This window comes from Synchiropus splendidus, chromosome 6 (genome assembly GCF_027744825.2).
Source record: "Synchiropus splendidus isolate RoL2022-P1 chromosome 6, RoL_Sspl_1.0, whole genome shotgun sequence".
NCBI lineage: Eukaryota > Metazoa > Chordata > Actinopteri > Syngnathiformes > Callionymidae > Synchiropus > Synchiropus splendidus.
The window spans coordinates 9,577,158-9,591,659 of record NC_071339.1 but is presented as its reverse complement, the minus strand read 5'-3'; the positions used below and the strand labels follow the sequence as shown (position 1 = coordinate 9,591,659).

The following is a 14,502-nucleotide window of genomic DNA, read 5'->3' as shown; positions in this document are numbered from 1 at the left end:
TAGTCTCATGATTTAAATTGGCAACGCTCCTTTAGTCTGTTATGATGTTTATACTGCATAGCTCATTTTTATTTCTGCAACTTCATCGAATTTTCACTTCTCTTTTCCAAGTCAGTAAAAGCTAGTCTGAGAAAAGCAATTGGATATGGACTTTCTTTTTTTTTTTCCCCCAGCTCATTTGCCTACAGGTGTTTCCATTGGACTGTCCTGGAGTAATGCAAAGTCAGGCAAATGGTGTTGGAGTGCTGGAAAAAACCCACCCTTTGAGTTGTGTTCCAGAGGAGGTCGGCTGCTGGAGAATTCTTTTTCATTTTCATTTTCTGTGCCGGTCTTGCTGATAGTTTTCTCATTAAGATACGAAACAATGGAGCAGACCTTCAGGGCCGTGACCCACAGTCCTGGGATCATCATCTGGAGAATAGAGGTCGACTCTGCTCAGCAGAATCTTCTCGCGATGGTGACCATAAAACTGATGTGGGTTGTCATTTGCAACGCAGAAAATGGAGCTGGCACCGGTCCCAGAGAAGTTCTACGGAAACTTTTACGAGGGTGACTGCTACCTTCTGCTCTCAGTGAGTCTGGGAATGGGGCTGAAGCGTTGCGGTTTCCAGTGCCGGGACGTGTGTGTTGGGGCTTATATAATCACTTTTCCATTGGTAATCTTTCCAGACCCAAAAGGTGAGGCGCTCTCTGCGCTATGAGATCCACTACTGGATCGGCTCGCAGTCCAGTCAGGACGAACAAGGAGCAGCTGCTGTTTACACAATACAGCTCGATGAGTTTCTGGGCTCCACTCCGGTCCAGCACAGGGAGGTTCAGGATCACGAGTCTGATCTCTTCAAGGGCTACTTCAAACATGGCATAATGTGACTGAAGGATTTATTGTATCTGATGTGAAGTCTCGTTTCTGACTGGTGTGTTTATGTCCAGCTATAAGGCGGGTGGGGTGGCATCCGGCATGAGACATGTGGAAACCAACACCTGCGACGTAAAGAGACTCCTCCATGTCAAAGGCAGGAAGCGGGTGATCGCTCGGGAGGTGAGTCTTACGTAATGCTGTGGTGGCGGGGAAGGTGACTGACGCTCATGGTGTGTTTCAGGTGGAGCTGAGCTGGGACAGCTTCAACCTGGGTGACGTGTTTTTGTGTGACATCGGAGCCACTATCATCCAATGGAATGGGCCTAAGAGCAACAATCAGGAAAGACTCAAGGTGAGATTGGCGAGCGCCAACGTTTAGCTGTATAGTCAAGCATTAGGTTCCCAAAACACAGCTGAGTGAAGCGTCTAAAACGTTGTCCATCAATGTGCAGGGAATGTTGCTGGCCCGAAACATTCGAGACGAGGAGCGAGGAGGCCGCGCGGAGATCAGGGTGGTCGAGGCTGAAAACGAGAGGAAGTCTCCATACAGCATGCATCTGCTGACCCAAGTTCTTGGAGAAAGAACCTCAGATGTCACGGACGGACCTGCGGATGACACAGTAGACCCGGCACAGATGTGTCAACTGACTCTTTACCAGTGAGACACTTGCATAGCGGTCCAGTGTTCCACCTCTCCTGTGATCATTTATTTGCTTCTGTCTCAGCTTGTCCAATGCTGGTGGACAGATGAAGACCACAGAGGTCTCCACCAGGCCTCTGGTTCAAGACCTCCTCAACCATGAGGTCAGACTTTTCCAAAACACTCTTTTTCTAGTACCACAGCTGTTAACACTGACTGCCATGCAGGACTGCTATGTCCTGGACCAGGGAGGGGTGAAGATATTCGTATGGAAGGGCAAGAAAGCCAACAAAGCTGAGCGACAGGCAGCAATGGCCAGAGCCCTGGTAAGATGGCGATTACCCCAAATATGCTGAGATCCTCAGCCTCCTTCTCTTCTGACCTGCAGGAGTTTATCCAAGTGAAAGGCTACCCGATCACTACCAATGTGGAAACAGTGAACGACGGAGGAGAGTCGGCGCTCTTCATGCAGCTCTTCAAAAACTGGACCGTGAAGGATCAGACTGTCTCCCCGCTTAGCAAGGCGCGCATGAGAGGCAGAGTCGGTATGTCTCTTAATCTGTTACGCAACTGAGGGAAATAAAGTACCGTAAACTGATGGATTACATCTTTCCACGGCTGCAAGTTCTACTTCTTTCGTTGGCTAAATAGATGCAGCTCCTCTAGGGTGTAACCAGGTGGTGTTGCACAGTTACTCAACAGCTTCAGAGAGTGTTTCCATTAGAGACTGTATACAACTTGTGTTGTATGTTGATGTTCCTTCAACACAGAGCCAAAGGATCCAGGTGTCCACAGTTACATGGATGTTTATAAATTTAATGGTGCAGCTTAGACCTGTTACATCAGGAGCTAGAAAAACCACCGCTGTTAGTGATCTACATTTTGTATATCCATCTATAGCATTTGAAATATTGTTTTTCAATCGACTCAACAGGACAGCAGGAGGCAGTTGTGTTCTGGATCAAGCTCACACACACTAGCAAAGAAGTATAGGTTGCACTGCAGCTCTTGTCCGACAGAGTCTTGAATCCTTCGAAGGATTTTTGAATCCAGATGGAAATTATGATTGTCACCAAAGTGCGATCATCTGTTCCGGTTTCCCATCATCAAAATGTCCTTTCATAAACTTTAATTCAAATCTGTATCTGAGTTACTTTGCATCCATGGCGGGGATACATTTTGCTAAACAAGCAAACATAATAAAGAACATACACCTCTGCTCTCACACACAGATTTACTAACGTTACTTATGAATTACTTATTTTGCTTCAGTGTTTTCTTCAATGCGGTTGAGTAATTTTCTGTTTTAAATATCATTTTACCACTGGTAGGCTGTGACTTTTCCAATTTTGGAAAACTCGGATTGGTAAAGGTATTGTGCTTTAAATTGTCGTGTCCCATTTAAGCCCGCATCTCTCAGGAAAAGTTTGATGCCACCCTGTTGCATTCCAAGCCTGAGATCGCAGCAGAGGAACGTATGGTGGACAACGGCGGGGGTGAAGTGGAGGTAGGACATGTGACCTGACTCTGTTGGCCTCCACACAGGCACACTTTTTGACGAGGGTCATTTTGTCCCCACCATACTCAATTCCTGTAAACCCCAGTTATTTTCAATGGTGTAGAAAATTCTGACGCTCATGAAAGCATCATCTGCACCCATCCGTGATAAGTAGATCAGCGCCTCATCCGAGAGAAGGTGAACCAAAATCTGGCTTAATTCAAGCACAGTTCTATGAATATGTGCGTAGCCCTCTAACAGCCTCCCCTATTGGTCAATCTACGTGGAGCTGTGGCCAGGTCCTGACGTCGTCTCAAGTAGGCCCCTGGGCCTCCTGGGTGTCCTTCTTCCATGAAGACCCTGGCTTTGTCTGACTCGTCGTACATGTCCTGATCCTTCATGCGCTTCGGCGATTGACGGACTGGGTTCGGGTTGACTGGTCTGCCCGACCAAGTCTCCGACCCACAGAAGGATGGCCTCCCTGACAAGCCGCTCTCCTGTCTGAAGGGACGTAAACCGCGCAGGTGTCAAGTTCCAGCCGATGCTTGACCCCCAGGTCAGTGGGGCACTTGACGTGAGTGTCCTCAGACACCATAACTGTCTCGAAAGAAGACCAAAATCTATCCTCATCCAAAAGCACCAGATGGTGATGAAGTAATCCAAGCTTCCATTTATACAGGCTGAGTGACAAAAGGAGGCAAGAAACAGGGACCAGTGGGTTTTATTGGGAGAGGTGCAGCCTAACTGGGTGGAGAGTGAAGCGAATCGATTCTGGGAGCCTTGGAGTGGATTAACCAATAGCGAAGCTCATTAGAGGGCATAGCACGTATGACATAGAGCGTATCTGCAATGCGCAATTGTGCACGCGCAAGCCTGTGTTCCCCCGTCCACCTACTCCACACACCTCTCTAAACAAACTGACGCCCTTGTATACAAGAACTTGTTTCTCATGCACACAGGCGTGGAGGGTCGAGGATTTGGAGCTGGTCCCATTGGATCCCCAAAGTTACGGCTACTTCTACGGCGGCGACTGCTACTTGATCCTCTACACGTACCTTGTTAACAACAAGGAACATTATCTGCTCTACATCTGGCAGGTGAACCTCTCCTGACACTGATGTGCCTGTACCACGTGACCTTCATTCTAGTGAGGCCTGGATCACGTGCTGCGTCTGTTTGTTACTGCTGCCATATGTATGCGATTGAGTTCATTCTCTCTGAAGGGGCGACATGCTACGACAGATGAATTGGCAGCCTCGGCGCTACAGGCCGTGCATCTGGACCAGAAGTACGGAGGAGCGGCAGTTCAAGTCAGGGTCGCCATGGGCAAAGAACCAAGACATTTCCTGGCTATCTTCAGAGGGAAAATGGTCATTTTCGAGGTCCGTCGTTTGACCACCTGTCCTTGATTCCCACCCCTGATCTGCTTCTCACCTTTGGCTCAGGGTGGCACCAGCAGAAACAGGCCCTCTGACCCGGAGCCACCCGTGAGGTTGTTCCAGATCCATGGTTGCGACCCGTGCAACACAAAAGCCATTGAGGTTCCAGCTCTGGCCTCGTCCCTGAACTCCAATGATGTGTTCATGCTGAAGAGTCAGTCTGGACTCCATCTTTGGTGTGGGAAGGTAAGGGCGATGATGGCTCAGACTGAACCCCACCCCCCAGTGCATCTCTGATCTCACCAATATTTTAGGGATCCAGCGGAGACGAGCGAGCCATGGCCAAGGAGATCAGCTCTGTGATTGGCCAGAACTCCCAGAACGGCTGTGAGGAGATTATAGCTGAAGGTCAAGAGCCCTTTGCGTTTTGGGAACTTCTCGGCGGAAAGACTTCGTATGCAAATGACAAAAGGTGCGAGCTGTGACTTCATGAATGGGATATTTCCGTTTACATCACGTGTTACATTGATGAAATGTCGACCGACGCTGTGGCGCTTTGCTTCGTTGCTGGGTGTTTCAGACTCCAACAGACGACTCTGGAGCACCACCCACGCCTCTTTGAGTGTTCCAACAAGACCGGTCGCTTCCTGGTGACAGAAGTGGCTCAGTTTACGCAGGAGGACCTCTTGGAAGATGACGTCATGCTCCTGGATACCTGGGACCAGGTGGGGAAAAGGTTGCACCAGCATCACACGTGCTGTTGCCACGAGATGATCGCAGCTTTTGTTGCTCATGAGGTGCAACGTTTCCTTCACACACCTGCTGCTCCCAGGTCTTTGTTTGGATCGGTCAACAAGCCAAGGAGTCGGAGCGTAAAGACGCAATAGCTACCTGCCAGGAGTACCTGCGCACTCATCCGGGCGGCCGAGATCCAGACACACACATCATCCTCATCAAGCAGGGGTTTGAACCGCCCACCTTCACGGGGTGGTTCCTGGCGTGGGACTCCTCCAAGTGGAGCGTCAGTGTTTGCCTCTCAAATAGGTCAGTGAGTGAGCAGTGTGAAAAATGCTGAGTGACTTGTCGCCTCTGAAGGGAGGACAGAGCTACGAGGAGCTGAGGCAGGAGCTGGGAGAAGAGGCAGAGCCAGTCATTGTCACCGCTGTACGGACCCACTACTCTCATGTTTGTGCATCAGTGGTGAAGGCCAAAAAGAGCAATGAAACATTCTTGTGACTCTCCAGGAGGAGAGCGAGCCAGAGGAGGAGGAAGTCTTTCCAACGTTCTCTGCAGAATCTTTGGTCAACAAGCCAACCAGCGAGCTACCTGAGGATGTGGACCCGGCCCGGAAAGAGGTTTGTTTGTGTCAGGAAGCACAACCCGCTAGCATTACCAACCCAGTGGTTATACAGGTCCTGCTTATAATAGCAGCCTTCTGCTGTGTGCAGTGTGTTTAAACCACCTTCCTCTAGAGCTCAGACCTGGCACAGCAGCCTGTGGAACACTTTTTTTATCTCAAGATTTTACACAAGTTGCAGGTCAGTGGTGGTCAGTCACTCATATAGTATATTATTTCAATATTAATTGAAATATTAATATTGAATATTAATTCAATATAATACATTTACATTTTAAATGCTGTGCCAGGTGAGTGTCAGACCTGCACCCATGATCCAAGGAAGAAGAGGTCACCTCACATATGTGGTGTTACTGGTTCAGTGGTTACATGTTGTAAACGCGGCTTTACCGCGAGGCGCGTACTTGTCTTGTGAAACGTTATGTTGTCATCGTCAAATGGTGTGTAGCTGACTCCCGTTGTTCTGTGTTCCAGAAGTACTTGTCTGACTCGGACTTCAGCGCCATATTTGGGATGAGCAAAGCAGACTTTGCCGGCCTTCCACGCTGGAAACAGCTCAACATGAAAAAAAACAAAGGGCTGTTTTAGAGTCTCACTTAAGCCCACTCACGTAGCTGGTCATTTCACTTACAGACTGGTTTGTGCGAATGTGACCCCATGTTGATCATTAAAATCTGTGTCACCATTTAAAGCAGTTCTGTTTTTAGTGATGTTTGGATTCAAGTTTGCAGCACAAAATCTCATAAACCTTAAATATATTGAAATGACACTTCGTTATTCCATCGACTGGTTACGTGGAGCTTCTCAGCAGCAAAAGAAGCTCTTTCGGAAATTATCAGACGCACACAAGGAGCTTGTGTAGAGGAGGGTTGCGAGTTGCCTAAGATTGAGCTGAATGACCGACTGATCAGACTTCCATCCATCCAATATTGGTGATCTGAGGTCAGGTCAGGGGACAACAGCTGGAGAAAAGAGGCACAGAAAGCTCCTGCAGGTCTTCTCAGGTAAAACCACAGCATTCAGAGGCCAATGAGGAGACCTAACCTCTCCATCGTGTCTGGCCTGAATTCTCTCCACGGAGGAGTTCAACTCTGATGTCGAATAGTGTGGAGAAAACTCATTCTAGTCATGATCTTTCCACCCGAAGCTTGTGGTTTTGTCTAAGTGACAGCAGGAGCGTGGCTCCACCAGTAAATCGAGTTCTGCCTTTTGCCTCACGTTGTTCTTCACCACCAGACTCTTCGCTAACGTCATCTTTGAAAGCCTAAAATGAGTCAGAGCTGCCCTCAACACTCCTTCACAGCAATCACATGGCAAGGGAGGAAAAATTATTAAATCATTTTTATTTTGATATGTCGTCGATCAAGTGTAATTTATCTTACAGATCAAGACAGCAGATACTGACCCTTAGAAACATGATAAACAGAATGGTTTTGGTAAGAAAAACAGGACCCACAGCAGTGTCACATGGAGATCTGTGACCAGGGAATCATTCTCATTTGATAAAATCAACAAGGAATCAAAAGAGGTGACTGTGATCAACCTGATAGATGTGAAGTCTGCTGCGTCAGCTTCGCTCCAGCGATACAGACAGCATCTAAGGACTTGGATGTTGCGTAAACATAGAAAGTCAAGACACGGTTGAGAAGCTGCACGTGCAGATCTTCTCACTCAGAAACAGACGAAAGAGAAACACACAGCGTGCAAAAGATCAAATCGATGGCAGTTTATCAAATCAAAAATACATTCCTCTGTGCTCATGCAAACCTCAGAAAGAGTTGTCGACTCGTTTCTCTGCTCAAGCTTAAAGGAAGTGTAAAAACAAGCTTAAAAAGTTCAACCACAGTTAAATACAAAGTGTTCAGCGAACAGAGACATCAAAAGAGATGCGGCGAGACCCACTGCTCATGTGCAAACAGTCGAATAACAGCCTGCAGCAGCTCAACGCCGCCTCCCCGACGGGTTTGGTCATAAAGGGAAATACAAAATCTCACCACAATATAGTGACAAGTAAGAAAGTGCATAAGCAGCCCAGCTCCCTCCACTCGCTCCTTAAGAACAACATGAACAATATGAGCTAAAACACACGGAAATGATCTGCCACAAGAAAAGCTTTCCCGTTTGAACCTTCCCTTTGCCATAACAGGAACTAGTCCCCATCTTTTAAAGCTGCGATGCCAGCAAATCGTCTGACTCATCATTTATATAAAAGTTCTCACAGCGGCTGATGATGAAACGAAAGAGATCAACGAACCAAGGAACTTCAGTGCACCAGCGCATATTCTCAAAGACGAAAGTAAAAGGCAAACAAGACCAGCCATTTCTCAACCACCTGAGTTTGTTGTCAAACTGATGATTCAGTGGATTTGAAGAAGACAGAATGTACAAACTGGATTGGACTGGAGTGGCCGTCGAGGATGATCCCGTGGAATGACAGAGGGTTAAGACACGACGCAGGCTTCGGGGTTTTTAGGGTCGTGTGTGCTGCCGTTGCTTGTCGCACTCGGCGCTCCATCTGCAGCATCATCGTCATGGGGCAGCTCCGGGGCCCCTCCGGTGAAGATCCGGTCCAGCTCAGGGGTGTCGGCAGAGGCATCCTCATAGGCACTTATGCTGTCCGAGTCGTTCTGGTCCAGGGAAGGGTCTGGCCCGTCGCCACAGTCGTGCTCGTAAGGCCTCTGAAGCACGCCGTCTTCCTGGACCAGAGTGTCCAGAGCCAGGGAGGGGGCGTGAGCCACGGGCTTGCCGACCAGGCGCCGCACCACCGGCTGGACGTTCCCCTCGTCCTCAACGCCTCCTGTCAAACGGTTCCTGCCCAGGGACTCCTCTGTGTCCTCTCTCAGTTGGCACCTCACTGACCCATCTGCTGCATCACGGTGGCCGACAGCTTCCGCCTCTTTAGAGTTCACCTCCTGCAAGCACAGATGATATGAAGAAGTGGGAATCTCTTCCATCATCTTGCACTTCCTCCCTTGGTTTCGCATCTCTCCATTCATATCATTCATTTCTGACGGACTCCTCATTGTCCGGCTCATAACCCTCATACTTCCAGGTCTGGGTGCAGCCATTCCAGGTTATATTGTCTTCGAAAGAGTTGCAATAGCAATATTGCAACTATAATAATTTTGAAAATGGCAGACCCAGATCTTCGTTTTCTATTTTGGGAGTCTCATTCAGGAGCACTGGCTATTCATGTCTGTCAAGACTGAGGTACAAAATTAAGCAAGTCTTTCCATAGGTGGCGCTGTCGCGTAAAATGATGATGTATGGTTGATCAGATCAGATGCCGCTGAACAACCATACAGTATTCTAGCTTCAGTGAGGAGTCACATTAATAAATACACTGAGACACAACAGTCAGATTCGTGCGTATTAATCTCACCACGTTGAACAGGGAAAGCCTGCGTTGGTGAACGCTAAGCGTGAACATTCGAGTCACCTCCATGTTGTCAGTGTGGAGTGTTTGCTACACAGCTACACCTCCATCAACAGCGCATCACGGGCGCTTGGCTTCCAGCCATCGACAACCAGGGGAAACACTGGCTGGATGGAGATTCCGCCCATCCTTAGACTGAGCCCCATACACCCCTCCACACGTCTCATCTCCGCTTTTTACTTCTGGTCAGATGTTAACCCACATTTTGTTGCACTGTACCTCTACATCTGCAATAACAATGGAAGGCTGTAAAAAAGTAACTCCCAGAACATCAGCAGATGAACCTTACCTCCTTCAATCTGGCCACTTGGTTCATCAGAGCCGAGACCAAGTCCTCCAGCTTCCTTCTGGACTGCCGCTCTCGCTCCAGCTCCTGCAGACACAACAAACTCCGGCTCACTCAACAAACCCTCAGCCTTGTTGACTGAAGCCATTCTCATTTGTTTGCCTAACCCACCATGTTGGCATGCCCCGCCTCCCTCTGGGCCTCGGCCAGCAGCTCTTCCACTCCTTCCAGTGTGTCCTGCAGGACGTCCACCTGGAACAACAGAGCCTCTCGCTGCACCTCCAGCCCCCGCAGCTCCTGCACCGCCTCCTCGTAGCTGGCCTGCAGCTCCAGCTACACAACAAGCAGAGGAGTCAGTGTGGGCATCTTGTACCGGGCTCATGCCAACCAGTGAGTGGGCGAGCGACAAGCAAGCGCTCGCACAAGGGGGAGGACTCATCACACAAACTGAAAATCCCTCAGAGTGGGAAGGTTTAGCACGGCACTGAACACTCCACACTGCGGCAAATGTGAAAGGATAGTCACCATCTCTGGAAGTCCCATGAAGGCGTCCTGGTTAGAGTGCTGGAAACAAGACAAAACAGACCTTCAGCGCTTGAATGAACAGTTCCTATATCAAAAGGCAGAGAAGAACAGCCGTCTCAAACTGTTTATTTATCAATGGGTTGGACTGATAGTGACGGCTCAGAAGACAGTGAGAACAAGAAGAGGCTGAAGAAAAACAGAGATGATGAGAGAGGTGCAGCATTGAAGAGGCAGAGATCTAATGGATCCAGACAAGAAGAGATGCGTGGAGGTGGAGACAGGCGTGCGCATGAGAAGGAAGAGAGGTAGTGATATAAAGAGATGAGAGAAGAAAAGAAGAGCAAAATAAGAGCACAACAGGTACAAAGTGAAGATGAGAAAGACAAGTGATGATTTTAGCTTCAACATGTTCGTGAATGCTCCGTGAACCAGTTTTAAATCTGACAGGTGAAGCTTTGTCTTTCCATGGTGAATGGAGTATGGCTTTGGGCTGCTCTGACACAACCTACTTCCGAGCCCCACCTATCTACAGAAATATATTGCAATAAAAGCCATCAATCAGATAATGCAGTACGATATTCTGTACATGAAAACAAATGCCTTGAGTATCTATCGATTAAATATTGATATAGCTGATGAAGCTGCTATTAGAATAGCAGGAAGTTTGGTTAATATTTTTTGGTTATTTCTATAGACGCCTAAAATAGTTGCATATAAATTATAATAATTAAACAATATTTTTGATTGTTAGGTAAACATGTTATATTGCTATTGTTTGAGAGATGTGCGGAGGGAAAACATTTTTTTTGTTCCACCTGGTCGAGTTGTGGGAGGGACTGGGTGGGAGTGAACACCTTTGAGTCAGTGAAACACGAGGACAGCGAACCAGGACCCGTGTGGATGACTGCAGTCAGACTTTAGCCTGTTGAGTGTTTGATAAGGCCAATGAGGTATTTTTTTTCCGTTCTGTTGATGTTGTACGTATGTCATGAGATTATTTTTTCGGTTTTGTGTGTTAATGTCGGTTCTACTCACAGCATTATTGTGAAATATATGGAGAAATAAATGCTTTGAACAATGAAGAACGACTTGAGCCCTTGCTTAAACTCAACGGGAGTCACAGCTGATGTAAAATATCAAGACAATAATACACATTCAAGTATTGTGATATTTGAGCAAATCATTGCATCCCAACTATGAAACCACCTTCTGACCATGGATCTGCCATGACACTAATGTATCAGTGAGGATGGGATTTCCACTCAAAAGGTCAGAATCATGCGATTTAAGCGACTCCAACCACAAACATTGAGCAAAGAAATGAAGATCTTTATCTTTCAATTTGTGACAACAGAATAATGGCCACAGCCGGTACTCAGCAGATTACAGTGAGGTCCACAGCGGAAGCTGCCTTCATGGACACCTGGCTCTTGAAAAGGTAAACGCAGAGTGGTCTGTCATTAAACCATTGTATCCAACTTGTCATTACCAGATGCACTTGGGTGGTCAGAGCTTCCTCCTACTACTGATGGCTGCTTCTTTAATAGAGCGCTCTTGAAATTGATGTTTGCAGCCGTTTGCTGTAGAAAGATCACTTGCAAAATGCGGTCGCAATACGGTACTTCCGGAAGCACAGATCACAGTTTTTTTTAAACATTTTTTTGCCTGTTAAGTTGTATATTGGACTGTTGATGGTGTCACAACTTTGTGGTTTTGTAATAAAAAATAAAATCACAACAGCATGTACATCGTGGTAGATATATAAGTGACATCTAGCTCTGTAATTGTCAGGTTGTGGGAGACTCTACCCTCAGTTCTGCTTCATGAATGAGTACCAATCCTTGTTTGTAGACCAGAGGTTTGGTAAATATTAAACCCTGTGTACATTTGGAAACACTGTCTGCATGCACACTTGCCTGAGCACGGAAGTAGAGATTTCATGTGGCCCAAGTGACTGTGTGAACTCACCTGACTGTCACTCCTTCTCTTCAGGGTTCCGGTTCTGCTCTCGCTCCGGGTCAGACGCCGGGAAGAGTTTTCCGCCTGAGGTGGGACACAACACACCGAGTTAGCTTTAGCATGCGTGCTAACGCCAACACAAGGGGGCGTTTTAGCCATTAACGGCAGCCATGAGAAACAGAACAACAATCAAAGACCACCCTACTTTTAGATCTCAATCTGTGGTCGGACTGGGAACAGCCGATATGACGAAGTGAAACATTATCAGGACTTTTGGCAGATGACGCCAAGATTCCTCACCTCCTTTATGATGCTGCGTAGAGATTCATCCTCGCTGATGCCCCGAGACAGCGTCCGTTTTCTGGGAGAGCCGCTGTTGTCCAGGCCGGCTGACAACATCTTTGTGTTTTATACCGCTTTGGTTTACGTAAGAGCCGCCTCCGACCACTCGGTATTCAGCGGAGCTGTTTCCTACGCAGAGGAACTACAGTATTGACGCCCAGGATGGGAAGTACGGAGGCCTGCAGGGACAAGCTGTCCTCCACGCCGCCCACAACCCTCCCACTCTCCCCGAAGTCGAGTCGCATTGAATGAGATAAAGTTCAATACACATAACTTTGCACCTGCATTTTACGTGACGTTACAGACTGTGAAAAAGTCGAACTTTATAGCAGCCACACCCGACTGACTTCACGGTCCACATTTCAATGTTTACTTTGCAAACATCCACGAAACTTTGTTTACCCTCCTCCGAGCCGCGGGACTGCCAACACTTTAGGTAAGTGCCTTTCTTCTTCTGAACTCCGCACCGTGATGCACTCTGGGAGCCACAAGCAACGCTGCCTGTTACCAGCAGGCCATCGGCGCTTTGGTGAGGAATGAAAGCCACGTTCACACCGAGCTATGTTGAGTCCGATGCTACACAGAAGCGGGACTGAAGGGGCAGAGCTTACGTCCCATGTCATCAAACAGACACTTTAATCAAACACCACCCCAGTGTGAAAGAATGAGCAGTCATCCGGAAGCTCAGCTGGACTCAGGGTCCTGTGTAGCCACTGTACCTGCTTTCATTTCAGTACCGGGAAGACAACACAAGGTCTCAACTTTAATGATAGAACCAGTAATGTTCTACGACGTCAAGGCAGGTGTTGTGTCTTCGGGCTGATCAGCACAGATAGGCTTTTCTGCCTATCTTCTGTTTATTTGTGTACACACATGAATGTCTTGCTCTCAGGGTCAAAGAACAGGTGTCACATACGTCTCCATCAACAAACATACATTATCAGATTAGATTACAAAGAAGACATTCTGGGTTTTCATTCTGTGTTTACAAAATAGAAATTGGTTTCCATATACAGTGGTACCTCGGTACTCAACCACAATCCGTTCCAGGTGGCCGTTCGAGAAGCGATTTGTTCGAAATCTGAATCGATTTTTCCCATTACAATTAATGGAAAAAGAAATAATGCGTCTGCTGCAGGTGCACTGTTGCGTCTATGTGTGTGGCCGCTGCATGTGGGAGGGGTTGCCGAGTGAGTGACGTCTCTCTAGAAGTGAAGAGGTGCCCGGTGCGTGTCCAGCTCTGAATGTGCGCTTCTGTGCAGTTTGGCTGTGACAAAGTCATAAACCAAGTAACGCTCTGTCCCAGACTCGCCTCATCCCTGTCCCAGCTCCAGCCCACAACAGGACATCAAACCCTGGAGTGTGCGCTCCAGAGGTGTGGAGAGCGAGCACCTCCCCTGTGACACTCTACCACGGTCCAGTGAGACAGGAAAGGTTTTACACCTCAATATGAAGAAAAAACAGTCAGTAAATGTAGCTAACGGGACACGTCTGCATACAGAGGCGGCGTTATACACAATAACAAGCGCCTCGTGGGTCAGCTGATCGGTCCGCGTACGTTAGGTTTTTTCCGTCTTTTTTCGGGGGCGTTCGAGTTCTGGATTTTCGTTTGAAATCGGGAGCAAAAAATCTCAAAATTTTTGTTCAAACTCCGATTTGTTCAAAGTCCGGGACGTTCGAAAACTGAGGTACCACCATTGTGATTCTGACGCCCTCTTGTGACGTCAGTCTAGGTAGGTAACACCAGTGCGCTGTGCAATGAAGCGGTGGAAGTCGCGGCAATATTAGCCAATAATGTGGGACGATTTTTGAGGTAGAAGAGCAGGTTCATGTAAACCAAGGACTTGTTTTGATTGTGGAAGCCACAACTCGTACTATTGTGAGAAGGTGAAGTGTCTGAACGGATCAGAGACTGATGGCAACACTGACTGTAAATGTAAATGAAATATAAAACTCTCTTCAGAAAGGTCAGCAGTACGAAACATGACATACTCTTGGGTCAACAGTGAGACTGACAGGTTTTTTTTTTTTTACCAGCGAGTATCGACGCCTCCTCACCCATGTTTTGATAGGCAGTTACTTTCAAACCTTGTTTGAGGCTAACTTTCAGTGCAAAACAATCCTGCAAAGTAGCCAGATGGTCTTCTTCTTTTGGTTAAAGGAACAGGCTTCCATGCTCACTGGCACAATTGGAGCATCCAGATGTCATGCAACGCTTTGC

The 14,502-nt window shown here is 47.6% G+C and overlaps 2 protein-coding genes across 3 annotated transcripts; one reads left to right on the top strand and one right to left on the bottom strand.

Annotated features, from left to right (window-relative positions):
- The first annotated feature begins 161 nt into the window (after positions 1 to 161).
- avil (advillin) lies at positions 162 to 6,381 on the top strand. 2 transcript variants are annotated; one of them, XM_053868534.1, is made up of 20 exons: positions 162 to 284; positions 355 to 424; positions 498 to 572; positions 670 to 866; positions 931 to 1,039; positions 1,101 to 1,211; positions 1,312 to 1,517; positions 1,585 to 1,663; positions 1,727 to 1,825; positions 1,888 to 2,044; positions 2,906 to 3,006; positions 3,957 to 4,094; positions 4,221 to 4,379; positions 4,443 to 4,622; positions 4,691 to 4,848; positions 4,957 to 5,101; positions 5,209 to 5,397; positions 5,472 to 5,540; positions 5,621 to 5,731; positions 6,208 to 6,381. In XM_053868534.1, exons 2-20 carry the CDS (start codon positions 365 to 367, stop codon positions 6,319 to 6,321), a joined length of 2,457 nt encoding a protein of 818 aa, XP_053724509.1. In that variant the 5' UTR covers positions 162 to 284; positions 355 to 364; the 3' UTR covers positions 6,322 to 6,381. The 2 variants fall into 2 exon arrangements, with proteins under 2 accessions (XP_053724509.1, XP_053724508.1); XM_053868533.1 differs by lacking the exon at positions 162 to 284 and having other exon boundaries at positions 299 to 424.
- Positions 6,382 to 7,056: 675 nt separating this feature from the next.
- Positions 7,057 to 12,825, bottom strand: si:ch1073-456m8.1 (leucine-rich repeat flightless-interacting protein 1). Its single transcript, XM_053868536.1, has 6 exons — positions 12,240 to 12,825; positions 11,949 to 12,023; positions 9,981 to 10,019; positions 9,627 to 9,788; positions 9,459 to 9,542; positions 7,057 to 8,645 (listed from the first exon to the last, which is right to left on the bottom strand). Exons 1-6 carry the CDS (start codon positions 12,336 to 12,338, stop codon positions 8,175 to 8,177), a joined length of 930 nt encoding a protein of 309 aa, XP_053724511.1. The 5' UTR covers positions 12,339 to 12,825; the 3' UTR covers positions 7,057 to 8,174.
- Between the last annotated feature and the right edge of the window lie 1,677 nt (positions 12,826 to 14,502).